Below are 16093 nucleotides of genomic sequence, written 5' to 3' on the forward strand. Positions count from 1 at the left end.
GCTAGCTTGCTACTTCCAGACAGAAATGAGAGAACACCTCACTCTTGACCATTTTACTCACCCTAGCAGAGCTGGTTGGCTAGGCTAAACAACTAACTGTTTTTTTTTGCCTACGTTTACTGACACCCATCATATTCAGTGAGTTTTGTGTTCATTTATCAGTTATTCTGTGCTCTGGCACACTCAGACAAGAGTGCTCTGAAATCGGAGTAGATAGCCAGAGTGAATTTGCGAACGCAAGAGATATGCTAACTGGATAACAGTCGTTCAAGTTCTTGCTAGCTAACCAAATGACACATGCATCTCTAGCTGTGTATAGCCACCGAAAAACGACTCCAATGACATGACATCCTCCTAGCAGCTAGCTAGCTATCTAGTTAAAGTTAGGCTCTGTGTTTTTAGCTTACTACATAAATAGGTATGCTAGCCTATTAGCCACGTTATGACTGACTTGTGATCATTGCCCTTGCTAGTTTGATTGTATTGACATTCCCAGCCTTAGTTACATTTGTCAAATTTGTCCAAAATATTGAGTCATTGAAACTGAAACATTGCATCCTGAATGGAGGCAGCATACAATGTACCAGGCCAGCTGTGATTTACAACCTGATAGCAATATTTTTGGGACTACCAAGATATGTATTGGTGAATTATATTAATCATTCATTGAACTGCATCCATCTATTCTGCCAACAATGCCTTGGTGTACATCATGACATTTTGAGTCAAATAGAACCTATTTTTAAAACCTCTTATAAAGTTGGTTTTGTAGCATAAACTGGGAATTGTATATTTTTGACTGATATTATGATTGTCTGTTTGTTTCATATCTGAAAAGTAGTTCAAACTCTGTCAGTTCCACTTTAATGTGCTGCCTGGGGTTCCTCCTCAGCATAACTAAAGTAAAAAGATAGTGGTTTGAATGTGCAGGTTAGAATGACCCACGGGGTCAGTGGTGTGCCACTGTGGCATTGTGTGGGCAGGATTGATCTGGCATTGTGTGGGCAGGATTGATCTACCATTGTGTGGGCAGGAATGATCTGGCATTGTGTGGGCAGGAATGGGGATATTTTTAGGGCTAAGTGCCGAGCATACGTTTTTCCCTCATACTCACACTGCGAATGAAGGGAATCCTCCACCTCTTCTCCTTCTCTCCCCTAACTCAAACCTGTTCCTCTTTCCTTTTGCCTTTTTCCTGCTTTCTCTCCTCTCCCTCACCACATCTCTCTGCCCCCTCTCCTCCCTCTATCACCCCCAGTCACCTCCCTACTCCCCTCCTCTGTCTGCTCCTATCCTTCCCTCCATACCCCACCTACCTTTTATTCTCCACCTTAACCCAAGTCCCCTCCCGAGACTCCTCACCCATTTGCCAACCTTCTCTCACCCCCACTACCCTCCTCCCTCAACCCTTTTACTTTTCTCCTCAGGAATGGAGGGAGCCTTTAGACCTCTTCTCTCACCCCCCTCCCCTCGCTCACCCTCTCACACTCCCATGCCTCTCCTCCCTCACCCTCCTTCTCTACCCTCTTCTCATCCCTCCTCTGCCCTCCCCCTTGCCTCTCCTCTCTCTCTCTCTTACACTCTGGCCCTGTTTCCCTCCTCACCCCTCCGTCCTCCCCCCTGGCCCTGCCCACACCCCTCTGTCCCGGGTCATTTATCATGGGCCAGGAGTGGAGCCCCCGGGCCTGCAGGCCCCTGTCAGCTTCTGCAATCGCCTCTTTGTGGCTCCCAGCAAACAAGTGTTGGATCAGCAAAAGTCTATTAAAGCCTGGTGGGCCTTTCTCAGCCAATTGGTGCTGGGTCACTGAGCTGCTCTCCTCCCTGCTCTGTGCCTCTTTGTGTTGCTGCCGTGCGCTGACACAGATCCCCACAAGATTAATGATTTTTAACAGCCATTTGGGTTGAGATACTTTCTCTCTCCAACATTCGCTCTCTCCTTTTCTCTTGGTTCGGTTTCTCTCTATTGCTCTCCCTTCTTCAAATTTTCTCTTTCACCCTTTCTCTTTTCCCAATTGTGTGTTCTCCCTCTCTCTCACCGGACTCTTTCCTTCTCTAAATCTTTCTCTCCCTCTATGTTCTAAATCTCTCTATCTGCACTCTATCACTCTGTTCAGTCATATCTCCAACCCCTTTTCATCACCTAATCCAATCTGGTTACACTTCAGTCACTTTCAATAATAAACCATAATTAAATATAGAAACGTTCTAATACTAATTTATTACTAGTATTACTATCGTTAGGAAGTTGTAAGCTCCTTGTTTCCCCTAAATTCAGCATTAACCCACTGGCCACCAGGGTTATCATGGGGTGCCTGGGAGTCCTGGGCCCTCCCATAGCTAATAAGGGCACCTCCATAGGTGTTCAAATATTAACGTGGGCATTCCCATACAGTTTAACAATCCAGCCAGGACACCCACCAAAGGCCCTATCCCAAAACAACCCCTAGCCTCTAGCCCCTAGCACCTACACCCTAAATACTTACATAGATTTGACATGATGTTAAAGGCTTAAGTAGTGGTAATAGCTCCACCGTGCCCTCTGATAGGCTATAGGTGTACCATGTCCTCTGATAGGCTATAGGTGTACTATGTCCTCTGATAGGCTATAGGTGTACCATGTCCTCTGATAGGCTATAGGTGTACCATGTCCTCTGATAGGCTATAGGTGTACCATGTCCTCTGATAGGCTATAGGTGTACCATGTCCTCTGATAGGCTATAGGTGTACCATGTCCTCTGATAGGCTATAGGTGTACCATGTCCTCTGATAGGCTATAGGTGTACCATGTCCTCTGATAGGCTATAGGTGTACCATGTCCTCTGATAGGCTATAGGTGTACCATGTCTTCTGATAGGCTATAGGTGTAGTTTTCAGCAAATTGCTTATACCTATCCAATCCTCTCAGATCTACTCAAGTGCCTATGGGAGTTAAAGTATGCTAGCCACATCTATGGCTTACACATTTCCATGTTTGTACTGCAGTATAGTAGCGTTGTAATTACTGCAGGTTAAATGCATGTCCAGGAGTCCTGTAGTCGTGTGTCTATGGTCCACCTGGGAGCAGAATCAGCACAACCTGCAGGTCAGACGTCCATTCCCCCTAACCCTAACCCTGGCCTGGCTCTAAACCGACGGCACCACTGCTCCTAATGCCAGACACACTCACACTACTGGACATTTGTATGTACAGTGGGGGAAAAAAGTATTTAGTCAGCCACCAATTGTGCAAGTTCTCCCACTTAAAAAGATGAGAGAGGCCTGTAATTTTCATCTTAGGTACACGTCAACTATGAGAGACAAAATGAGGAAAAGAAATCCAGAAAATCACATTGTAGGATTTTTTATGAATTTATTTGCAAATTATGGTGGAAAATAAGTATTTGGTCAATAACAAAAGTTTCTCAATAGTTTGTTATATACCCTTTGTTGGCAATGACACAGGTCAAACATTTTCTGTAAGTCTTCACAAGGTTTTCACACACTGTTGCTGGTATTTTGGCCCATTCCTCCATGCAGATCATTCCTCCATGCAGATCTCCTCTAGAGCAGTGATGTTTTGGGGCTGTCGCTGGGCAACACGGACTTTCAACTCCCTCCAAAGATTTTCTATGGGGTTGAGATCTGGAGACTGGCTAGGCCACTCCAGGACCTTGAAATGCTTCTTACGAAGCCACTCCTTCGTTGCCCGGGCGGTGTGTTTGGGATCATTGTCATGCTGAAAGACCCAGCCACGTTTCATCTTCAATGCCCTTGCTGATGGAAGGAGGTTTTCACTCAAAATCTCACGATACATGGCCCCATTCATTATTTCCTTTACACAGATCAGTCGTCCTGGTCCCTTTGCAGAAAAACAGCCCCAAAGCATGATGTTTCCACCCCCATGCTTCACAGTAGGTATGGTGTTCTTTGGATGCAACTCAGCATTCTTTGTCCTCCAAACACGATGAGTTGAGTTTTTACCAAAAATGTTCTATTTTGGTTTCGTCTGACCATATGACATTCTCCCAATCCTCTTCTGGATCATCCAAATGCACTCTAGCAAACTTCAGACGGGCCTGGACATGTACTGGCTTAAGCAGGGCGACACGTCTGGCACTGCAGGATTTGAGTCCCTGGCGGCGTAGTGTGTTACTGATGGTAGGCTTTGTTACTTTGGTCCCAGCTCTCTGCAGGTCATTCACTAGGTCCCCCCTTGTGGTTCTGGGATTTTTGCTCACCGTTCTTGTGATCATTTTGACCCCACGGGGTGAGATCTTGCGTGGAGCCCCAGATCGAGGGAGATTATCAGTGGTCTTGTATGTCTTCCATTTCCTAATAATTGCTCCCACAGTTGATTTCTTCAAACCAAGCTGCTTACCTATTGCAGATTCAGTCTTCCCAGCCTGGTGCAGGTCTACAATTTTGTTTCTGGTGTCCTTTGACAGCTCTTTGGTCTTGGCCATAGTGGAGTTTGGAGTGTGACTGTTTGAGGTTGTGGACAGGTGTCTTTTATACTGATAACAAGTTCAAACAGGTGCCATTAATACAGGTAACGAGTGGAGGACAGAGGAGCCTCTTATGTAAATGTTAAAGAAGAAGTTACAGGTCTGTGAGAGCCAGAAATCTTGCTTGTTTGTAGGTGACCAAATACTTATGTTCCACCATAATTTGCAAATAAATTCATAGAAAAAATCCTACAATGTGATTTTCTGGATTTTATTTTCTCAATTTGTCTGTCATAGTTGACGTGTACCTATGATGAAAATTACAGGCCTCTCTCATCTTTTTAAGTGGGAGAACTTGCACAATTGGTGGCTGACTAAATACTTTTTTCACCCACTGTATGTGCCCATTTACCTGACAGCAGTACTACCACACTCCTGACCCCTCTCTAAAGCCACAGCACCAATGGTCATAATGCCACAGACACTGTACTTAAGCATCCGTTCATTCTCTGTAACCGCTTTTCGACCAAACCCCTGGTCCTGCTGTAAACCCAAAGCACCATGGTTGTACTGCCAAACACACAGTCATACTATAGGCTACTGTACTTACTGTAAACATGTTGCCATGGATATTTATACTCTTTACTGGAACATTGTTGTCTCCATATTGAATCAATGAAAATGCAGAATAGTAGTAGTAGTAGTACTATATTTAGTATGTAGTATAGTTTCATACCAGTATAATGTCTATATTTTAATTACAATGCAACCATTGTTTCATGCACTACAGTTGTTCATCTGATTAATTACATTATGGTTAATAAATACGCTATGTAAAAGTTAACACAGATTTGCATGGTGATTGCAACAATAAAGGTCAACATCAGGTTCTATGGATGGGTAAACCACCAATGACATCCTTTTCTGACCTCTTCCACAGACATTTGTCCTCCAACATTGAGGCCCATTGAACTCTTTTCTTTAATCTTCACTCAATAAAGTAAACAGATGACGCATATTTTCCAGAATATTACATGGGGTTGGAAATGTAATATACCCTATAAGTATGCCTCCAGCCCCATGTGCCCACAATTAGACCTAGCCATGAAATACGGAGGATACTCCTCGACAGTGACATTTTAATGTTATATTTCATTTCAGGGAAAGAGATCTTTCCATGCCAAGAATAATGCTTGGCTGGGATCTGCATGTCTAGAAAAAAGCATCTCTCTAATAGTTGATGGTGTAATGGAACCAAGTGGTCTCCAGGCAGACTAGATGGACGGAGACGCGGGGTGCGTGTGGCTACGATGGATTATGTGCAAATGGATTGCGTTCATTTACTTATACATGATGAATTATGCGAATTAATAAAAATGTTTTGACGAACTGTTAACATGATTCATTTGTTATAGTGATTGGCAACTATAGCCCGTTTTGTTAGGCTGAGTTAAGGGGTTGTTAGAGTGAGTTTAATCAAAACGTTTAGCTGTATATATTTCCTATCCCGGTAAACAAGATTGGTTGAAAGACATATTTTCAACGTCTTGTGCCTATAGGGATGTAGCTATTTAGGTGATGCCAAAAACTACCGTCATAATTGCCGAATCCAACCAGTGAACATTTACATCCGACATGATACTGTAACATGCATTTCACCAAAAGTCCTGTTGGAATGGAGCCAGTTAATTTTACATTACTCATTGAAATCCCAATCAAATCTATAATTGCACAACTGGGTAACTTTTTTCTTGGAGGGTCAAGCCAGAGCAATATGTAGGGGTATTTTATGTCCTTACTCCGTTGTTTTATTTACTGCATATCACTCAACCACATCCCCCATACTTAGAATTGGCCTGCATTACAGCACAAACTGAAATGATTTTGGAGACAAGCAGTTTGATGTGGTTAGTATTATTTATTTAATCTCTCTCTCTCTCTCTCTCTCTCTCTCTCTCTCTCTCTCTCTCTCTCTCTCTCTCGCTCTCTGTCTCTGTCTCTCTCTCTCACTCTTTGGCTCACCGTTTCAGTGCTCGCTGAGGTTTTAGTGAAAAGGACAGACACGAGTAAAAAAAAAAAAGAGTGCGCGACCTCTCCATGCACATAACACATAATTATGTTACATTGCTGCAAGGCGTGACATTCTAATGACAAAATCTTTGCATACACTTACTTGCATACACAGATATTTATTATCTGACTTTGTCGTATTGCTGTATTTTCAACCATACTATTTTCTCAAGGATAGCCTACACCACAAAGTCGACATATATTCACATTCAATACAGTTAGGATATACTATTTAGCCATCATCACCTGTCCAACTCTCCGTGTCAATGTGAACACACACACACACACACACACACACACACACACACACACACACACACACACACACAAACGCACACACACACACACACACACACATACGCATGCACACACGAATGCAACTCAGCAGGAGAGGCGCCCTGCTCTAAGAAATAACCTATATATTCTCCGACCGAGTAGCCTAGACCCTGGCCTTCTTCAGGACAGATACATCACTGCATTAGTGAAACAGACCATAGGAGCACATTTATTGGATAGGCCTATATGTATCTCCATATGTCTATAAAAAGGTGTCGGCCTTTTGTGCATTTACATAAAATGCTAACTTAGTTCTTCCTCTGAGTCAGTCTTTATTAAGGGTAAGCATTTGGTGTTCACTGCTAAATCGATTCCCCTTTTCATATTTATGAGAGCCATTTCCACTTATCTCACCACTTGTTCTGTCTTTAAAGACTTCCCCAGTCAATTATCGCTCTCGGGAATGTTAGATACATTTAGAGGTATAGGTCTGGACACAGTGTAGCCTACACAGAGATGACACGCCTTAATAATACATGTTTTCACTGCAGTTCATCGATCTTCTTCGAGTAAACAAGAATGTCTGAGTTACTGTATAAGTATTCAACTCTAAATGAACGATAATGTCATCTCGAAGGTAGAGATGACATAGTCTGCACATCATTTTGTCTTCTTTAAAAATAATCTTTCTCACTTTTTTTTTTAAAGCTTGTTGAGCTCAAATAACGATATGTTTGTATTTATCGTTGTGATATAGCTTATCAATAGATCTGCCCATGTTGGAGTCAGTGTTGAGCTGTAGTAGCCTATTCATATTGTGTGGAATGCTTATGGTTTAGTTTCTATATGGAGAGGAGATCGTCAGACTATGTCTATCATTTTGAAAGTAATATTGAAAATAATTGATGACTCCCCCCTTGTCCAATTCAATATCAGAGCTTAGGTATCTACCACTGTTTTTATATCCATCAAGTAAAATCGACCATGCCGTGATAAGTAATTAGCCGCGCTCTCGTGAACTTTAATTTGGTTGGGTTGAATAATATAGTACACACTTTAACTGGATTGTGTTTAATACTATAGTCGAAAATTATGACCGTGACTGAACAAAGTAAGCATCCAGATATAGTCTACAGACAGACTAAACATGCTCCCGCTTTATAGTAGAACATATTACACTGACTAAACATACAGGCATATCGAATTATTCTAGAATTTTAACTATGAAGTAAGCATAAAAAGTTAATTGCATTCGATAAGGGGCTTGGTTAAATCACAGTCGTATAATTTTCTGGCTATGAACTATTTGTGCCCTATTTTTGCAATTTTTCTCTCTTTCTCTCTCCTAATCATATTGTGGAACTCGAGAAGCGCGAGTGAAACTTTGGGCTCTAGAACCCGGGGGTCATTGGTACACGCTAGAGCGCTATGCTCCTGTCCTCCGTCTAGAGCGCACTGTGGCTGAGTGCGTTAAAGCCATGGTGACTCGCGAGGCTCTCCGTGCGCAACACACTACAAAGCATCATTCTATATCTGCCCCTCTCTCACACACAAATTCTCTCTCTCTCGCTCGCACGCACGCACGCACGCAAACACACACACAAACACACACTTTCCTCTCGCTCTTTCCTGGAATTGATGGATGATCTGTAGGGGATATCTGCGTTAATCATTACACCTGCAAATGGGTCCAGTAAAGAACCATACACTATTACCCACTTCATAAAGACGAACCGGTCCGTTTCAAATTAGCAAAAGTTTAGTCAATGGAGAAAAATACAGAAGCCTCTGAAACAGAATCATAAAGCCAACTCCTCGAGCCTCTGTTGTTATGCACAGCCACCAGACCGCGCGCGCCACGCCATCCTTACCTACATGTGCGGCTGGAATAGATGCGCTCTGAAGTACTGCAAGCCAATACACATCCAGTTCGCTGGTGGAGACTTGGCTTAGCCGAAGCAGCCACTCCCAACGTTATCAAACCAGCAGGCCTCGTGCCCCGTCGCCCTTATAGTAGCAGGTGCCATGGCCTCGTGCCCCTCGCCGTTACCGGAGCAGGTGCCATGACCTCGTGTCCCTCGCCGTTACAGGAGCAGGTGCATTGGCCTCATGCTCCCGGTGCGAGGTGTGTTGCTGTGGGGAGCGCGTGCCTCCTCACCACTACAGAGTCCGTTGTGCCCTGCACTGTTTAAATGTGAACATTTTAAAGGTGATTTTATTTCTTGTTATTCATTCCTAAAATCCGTAGGATGGGAGACTCATTAGAGGCTAAATAAGCAAACATCAACACTTTTTTTCGCTGTCCATAAGCACACGGATCACTTAATAGATCATTAACCAGCGATATGCTGCTGACATGGACGCTTTTTACATCTCGCGTCTCCATTACAGCCATGCTATTACCGAAGGGGGAGAGCCGACGGCGGCCTGCCTGCCTGCTTGGCTATTACGGCAGGGCTGGGGTATATTAGAGCGCATTACACGCTAATGGCGCTGCCTTCAGGTCCGAAGAAAACCAACAAGCTCTCAGTCTCACTGCAGAATTAGAAACATGGTGTTAAGCTTTGTTCGACTAGGCTGGGATAGATAGGGGGTTTTAACGCAGTACAACAGTTAGGTCTATGAGTGTAGTGGTATAGCTCATGAGACTGGGTTGGTAGTGCTATATCTGTAGTATTTGATGCCTCTCCATTGCTTAATTGATTGTACCCTATCGTATGGTCTGATAGCCTATGCACCAGGCGTTTGGGATAACGCTGTCAGGGTTCGGTACGCGCTCTGCCTCTGGGGGTGTTTTAGGGAAAAGTTGTTAAAGAGGGACTAATGCTGTCGCCGGCCCGACGCTTCAGCCCTATATACAGTACCTTCACTCAGGCAGCCAGGGCGCTTGAGAAATGCCTGGTGATCTGCTGATATTATAAATATTATAGATTAATATCTTACGGAGGAAGCTGGATTAATTGATTGGTTTTAAAATAATGTAACAATCAGTATATTCTGATATAACAACTTTTATTGGAAATGTAATTATGTTATTATAGCCTAAGTGTGTAGTAGCCTAAATAATAATAGCGTTATAGTAATAGCCTGCTAATAAAAACAACACATAACAATAATAATAATAACAATAATAATAATATTAATAATATAAATAATAATAATAATACACTTAAGGCCAACCATATTCTTAGAAAAAACATTTTTTTTGGGGGGATTTGAAGTCTCGATCGCTTCTGTCAGAAAGTAGAGTTGCTTATATATTTATCACTGCATAAAACGACAATTTATGTCTTTCAGCCTTTAGTAGCCTACTCTTATAAAAGCTCGAAATACTTATAGGCCTAACACTGACAATGTGAGAGAACATTCCTTCACGTTTTGCTGCTACTCTAGTCAGTCGAGAGTTTATTCGATTTTTATGACGTTTTAAAACCAGATAAAATATGGGACGTTTTTTTTTTTTTTTTTTGTAGCCTAATATGGACTGAATCATGCAAATAACCTCTGAATTATCTGAATGGATAAATGTGTGAGAATATTGAAATGTGTAGTTTATTTCAGCATCTTCATACATCGTGAAGAAATGCAGAGTTGAAATGAATGAAGTTTTAAACAAACAGTTATTGGATGATGTGTGCATGCTGCGCCCGGTCCCCTCCATCTTCAGCCTAATCGATAAGTACTGGCCGGGGCCATGAGCTCAGGCGTGGATATGAGGTGGAAACCGGATGATAATAGAATCGATTCATCAAATTGACTAATTTACAAGCAACTTCCTTCTGCAGGAAATTAAGACATCTCTTAGAACAAATAAAGGCAATTATTCCAATGTAAGTAAATGCAAAGGCCCACGATTCACTTTTATATTCCTGAAGGTCGACTTTAATTTCATTGTTCCATAACTATTCGTTTTTCCTTAGAATATTTAATGTGAATGTTGAACTTAATTTTACTTTATAATACGGCTACTAATAACAGTTACATACAAAAGTATCTAATAAAGTGTTATTTATCAACAAAATGAAGTCCTAAAAGAAAAACGGGTTATCAAATGCATTGTTAAATTAGTGTCTAATTGAACGAAAAACCAATATTGCCTAGCGAGGTCTCCGTGCAGCGTCCGACAGGACCACGGAGCGGCAGTCTTGAGCCTCTTTTCACAGTATCTACTCACCACTTGTGCTTTTCAAAGTTTCCAATGCCTTGCCTTATACGCACTACACAATGTTCGAGCCAAGAAAGAGCGTTCTGTCTCTCGCTCGGGCTCCATGCTGATATTACCATTGGCACGATGTCAGAATGTACTTGTACTCTATAGTCTAACAACATAACATTTTCTCAATGTCTTTGAATCCTGGAGGATGTTCTCAAGATTTGGAACCTGGAAGTACGTGCATATCTACATTGGAAAAAACACACACATACAAACGATATAATAGTCTATGCCTGTGCAAATAGCCTATATATGGTGCCAATAATTGTGGATTAGATAGAAATATTAATTGAACGTCAGAAACAAATCGAGTTGACCACAAAATGACAGCATTTAGTGATCCAGAATAAACTATGTTGGCAAAGAACAACATTTGGATATTAAATTACAAAGGAGGTTTTAAGAACGATGTAGATATAATTAGATTTTCAGAATCATGTTTCTCTAGTTGGAAATTTATAAATATATAGGTTACGTTTCGAAGAGGCAACAGCTCACTTTCCCCCATTGAAAAGTTAAATTAAAATGCCTATACGTCTTCAAAATAGGCTACAAAACAATCTCCCGATGCATGTGAATGGTTACTTTGTCATTATTGAATCTTACATTTTACTCCAGGTTTGAAATTATTTAGTTATTTTGTGCCGTTAAAGGGGTTTACACGCTATGCGTGCGTAAAGGTTAAATACTAATACCGTAAAACACTTTTCACCAACAACATCATCAAGTTTTTATGGATCCTTATGTATGCAGATCACTGTATTCTCTCTGTTCACTCAGTGTAAACTGGGAGATAATTGCCGTAGAAGAGGGGGAATTATGCGTAAAACGTGGGCTGTTAAACGATAACATGCCATTGGTTCTCCTAAGTGAAGGCATTCAGCTCTTCTCTCCCTCTCTACCCTTTATCACCCCCTCCTTCGTTGCTGTCAGAAAGAGCGCTCCGCTCTCCATCCTCTCCTCCCATCTCCTCCAACCTCTCCCCCTCAGTCATTCTCCCATTGGAGAGGGGCAGGCAAGTGGACCTGCCTTCCAACCTGACGTCACGGTGCGCTATAAGCATAAAGTGCTGGCAGGCAGTCAGCGCAGTCTGCTGAATACTCGAGAGTGAGTGTGTCAGGAAGGAAAGAAGAGCTCAAATCTCTGCGGTGCAGAGCTGGAAGGCTGCTTCTCCAAGCAAAAAACAGACTCCATAGTCTCATCTACTTCTTCTTTTCCTGGCGAAAACAAGGACTATACCTTATATCTACAACGTTGACGAGGACAGGACAGGAGCCTGCGTCAACGACAACTCGGTATTATTTTATTATTTTTAATTTATGTGTTTCTTTTTTAAGTTCATTTCTTCTGAAAGGACTGACGGTTTACTTTTGCACTGAGGCGAAATTATTTCTACATCCACTTCTCGTCTGTTGACCAGAGCCAGCTAGCAGAAAGAAGTAGGCTACATGACGCAAATTCCCATGTCGTTTGCAGTGCACTAGTCTCAAAGTTTATTCCACTTGTATTTAGTTTTCTACTTTTTTACCTCTCCGAACGGTGTTACATGCAACAGTACACGAGTCTGCAGCATTGGAGCAGTAGGAAAAACTACTGCATGAGACAAGAGAGTGGAGAAGAGACGCTTATTATTAACAAGTCTGTTTTCGCGACGCTGGCAAACACCTTCACCCATCTGCATCAGAGTCACGGCAGCACCATGAGCGCCGAGCTGAGCATGGGTCCGGAGCTCCCCAACAGCCCTCTGGCTCTGGAATACGTCAACGACTTTGACCTAATGAAGTTCGACGTGAAGAAAGAAGGTCTGGCCGGGCTGGAACGCGCCGGGGTGCGCCAGTGCACTCGGCTCCAGCCCCAGGGCTCTGTGTCCTCCACCCCGATCAGCACACCATGTAGCTCGGTGCCCTCCTCGCCCAGCTTCAGTCCCACAGAGCAGAAGAACCATCTGGAGGAGCTGTACTGGATGCCCAACGGCGGGTACCACCAGCAGATCGATCCACAGACGCTCAGCCTGACCCCGGAGGACGCAGTGGAGGCCCTGATCGGAGCCACGGCCCATGGTCACCCCCCGCCCCCGCACGTCCAGCAGCAGCTGCAGCAGGGCGCCTTCGATGGCTACAGAGGGCCTCACCAACACCACAACCATCATGGCCAACCCCAGCAGCACCATCATCCCTATGGGGGAGGCATCCCACACCACCCTGATGACCTGTCTGGACACCCGGGGGGGCTCAGCCACCCCCACACCCAGCACCACCACCACCACCACCACAGCCAGGACCCAGACAGCCCATCCCCCGTCTCCCCAGACTCCCACCAAGCCCTCCACCACCACCGCCACCATCACCATCACGGCCACTCGGGCCAGGGGCACCATGGCTCAGGCAACGTGGAGGACCGCTTCTCTGACGACCAGCTGGTGTCCATGTCTGTGAGGGAGCTGAACAGACACCTGCGGGGGTTCACCAAGGACGATGTCATCCGCCTCAAGCAGAAGAGGCGGACCCTGAAGAACCGGGGCTACGCACAGTCCTGCCGTTACAAGCGGGTGCAGCAGAAGCACGTGCTGGAGAACGAGAAGACGCATCTGATAGACCAGGTGGAGGCGCTCAAGGCGGAGATCAACCGGCTGGCACGCGAGAGGGACGCCTACAAACTCAAGTGCGAGAAACTGACGGGAACGGGAGCGAATAACGGGATCCGCGAGGCTGGGTCTAGGCCTACTAGTGACAACCCGTCATCCCCAGAGTTTTTCATGTGAGTTGTTATTATAGCTCTATTGACTCACCCCTACCCCACCACCAACTGATGCTGATGAACAAACAATAATAATTAAATACCCCTTCATATTTACTGTACTAATGACAGTCAACAACTATATTCATATTAGAAGAATAATCCATAAAATAATATTATCATATCTAACCATCTCTCTCGATCCACGTGACAACTGAGATACAAAGAACAAGGTAGAATGTTGGGTCAACGCCGCGCATCTTTGTAGATTAGTTGCTTGTAGTGAATATACTTTTTTCATCTTCCTGAGAGAAGAGAGGAGCCGCGGGTGAACTTTCCTCTTTTTAGGCTATACTGCTTTTACTGTGTCTGTTAGTGGGATGACCGCCCGGCCTGGGCCTACACAACAAACAACGCAGAGAGAAGCGTTTTGAGACTCACATTCGACACTGGGCCTGAAAAAGGAAAAGAGAGTTGATAAACAAGACTCCACATTATGCAAACTTTACTTCTGTCTACTTACATGTTATGCAACATCTCATTGGTTTATTGCCTGCTTGGTTATATTCGAATATATATTGAAACAAAAATCTGCATTAAAATATTAATCCTGCATGCTGGACATGTACGGTAATAATTTCTATTTTGTACTTTCTTTTTGTTTCTCGTGTATCTTAAGAGCATGTCGTTGATCTGCGCTTCTCCATAGTGTTGTGGGGTTTAGAGGAATGGAATGAGGACAGTAGGCCTTCTGTAGCCTTGTAAATATTACGCAACCGCAAAACTGCACACCAAGATCGAGGAGGCTGGTTTTTAACTTCTTTCTTTCTTTGAGTTGTGTTTTATTATTTTTTCTTGTTGTTTGAGTTTCATTTTGTGGGTATTGATTCAGAGATATGGGCATTTTGCAGTTGCATTTAAAGACAACAAACTTTGTATATTAAGTGCACTTTTTAGATAGCCTAATGATTTGTTTTACGTTTTCATTTTGAGTTTTGTACAGACCCCCTTGAAGGAAGACATACTATTATTCTATAATAATAATAATAATAATAATAATAATAATAATAATAATAAGACAAGATAGATGCAAGCTTAGTAATAACCTTATGACACAATGTGATAATAGTGCGAAGCTGTCAAAACAAACGCATAGCTAGAATATTAGCAGATGAGTGATGGTCCTTTGCGCACCACATTTACGCACCATGCATAACTTTGTGTTCTACTCCTAGGATGCATATAGGCTATAGTATAAAAATACTGTTATACATGTTATTCCATTTCATTTCCGTCTGGTGCTGTAGTCAGCAGAGAATTTCTTAGCCAGAAATGCCATTATGTTAACTATTGCGTAACCCTAACACCATTATATAATGTGAAGAACAGGATAGTCATATCATTTCTCAACTTGATTAATGTATTTTATTGGGTGCAGCTGCATCGCATTAACAGTGATATACTATATATTTTGTACTGTTCCTCGGCAATATCAAGCATTTTTTAAAACATGTTCAACAACGTTAACCAAGTCAGGGGTTTTATGTACAATTAACAAGTATTTAGATTGCGCATGCGTTTCAAAATACGAAGTTTAAATATATTAATGCTATATGTTTTCCTGATATTTTTTTTGCTGCTGGTCAGTAAAAAAAAGGATTCAGGTTGTGCAAAATCTCGAAATGAAAACTGTTGTGTATGTTATGTTATGTTATGTTATATGATATTATGTTTTCGTCTGTTGTATTCTTATTTGGTGATTCTGGTTCTGCTGGCCAGATGCATATTAAAGTTTTTATTTTAATGATTTAAATTAACAAACTGTCAGATCATATTGAATAAGCATGGTGCTTGCATTTAAAAAACTATTGTTGAAAAGTCATGCATTTAACAATCTCTTGGTTTGTTACTGATTCAACTGTGTTGAAATCAGATTGAAACTGCAGCAGCAGGTTGTTGTTTTGTTTTTAATTTCATGTATTTTGCGATGATGATGGGGATCAATTTTCAATCCTGTTTATATAAATAAGATACAAAAAAAATATCTTAAATTTGAACTGTTATAGTTCCATTCAGGCTGGTTTCTGTTTCGTCTTATTTTTTGTTGTTGTTGAAAGAAATGGTTTCCTATTTTGCTTATTAAAGTCATTGAAATGGCAATTACATTTCTCGGACTGTTTATTCTATATACTCTCTCTCCCGTTTTTCTCTCCGAATTACGTCATGACCAAATTAACAGCAGGTCATGGCGGCAGGTAGCCTAGCGGTTAATGGCCAGTAATCGAATGGTCGCTGGTTCCAATTCCCGAGCCGACAGGTGAAAAATCTGTCGATGTGCCCTTGAGCAAGGCACTTAACCCTAATTGCTCCTGTA

At 42.5% G+C, this 16093-nt stretch overlaps 1 protein-coding gene across 1 annotated transcript; it reads left to right on the top strand.

The window, feature by feature from the left end:
- Window positions 1-12074: 12074 nt before the first annotated feature.
- LOC121545308 (transcription factor MafB) lies at window positions 12075-15879 on the top strand. The gene has a single exon (XM_041855719.2). It carries the CDS (start codon window positions 12530-12532, stop codon window positions 13742-13744), a length of 1215 nt encoding a protein of 404 aa, XP_041711653.1. The 5' UTR covers window positions 12075-12529; the 3' UTR covers window positions 13745-15879.
- The last annotated feature ends 214 nt before the right edge of the window (window positions 15880-16093 follow it).

Source organism: Coregonus clupeaformis, chromosome 11 (assembly GCF_020615455.1).
Source record: "Coregonus clupeaformis isolate EN_2021a chromosome 11, ASM2061545v1, whole genome shotgun sequence".
NCBI lineage: Eukaryota > Metazoa > Chordata > Actinopteri > Salmoniformes > Salmonidae > Coregonus > Coregonus clupeaformis.

What these genes read in the sequence shown, in the direction of transcription:
- LOC121545308 (XM_041855719.2), top strand. Translation starts at nt 12,530, where the DNA reads ATGCAACAGTACACGAGTCTGCAGCATTGGAGCAGTAGGAAAAACTAC.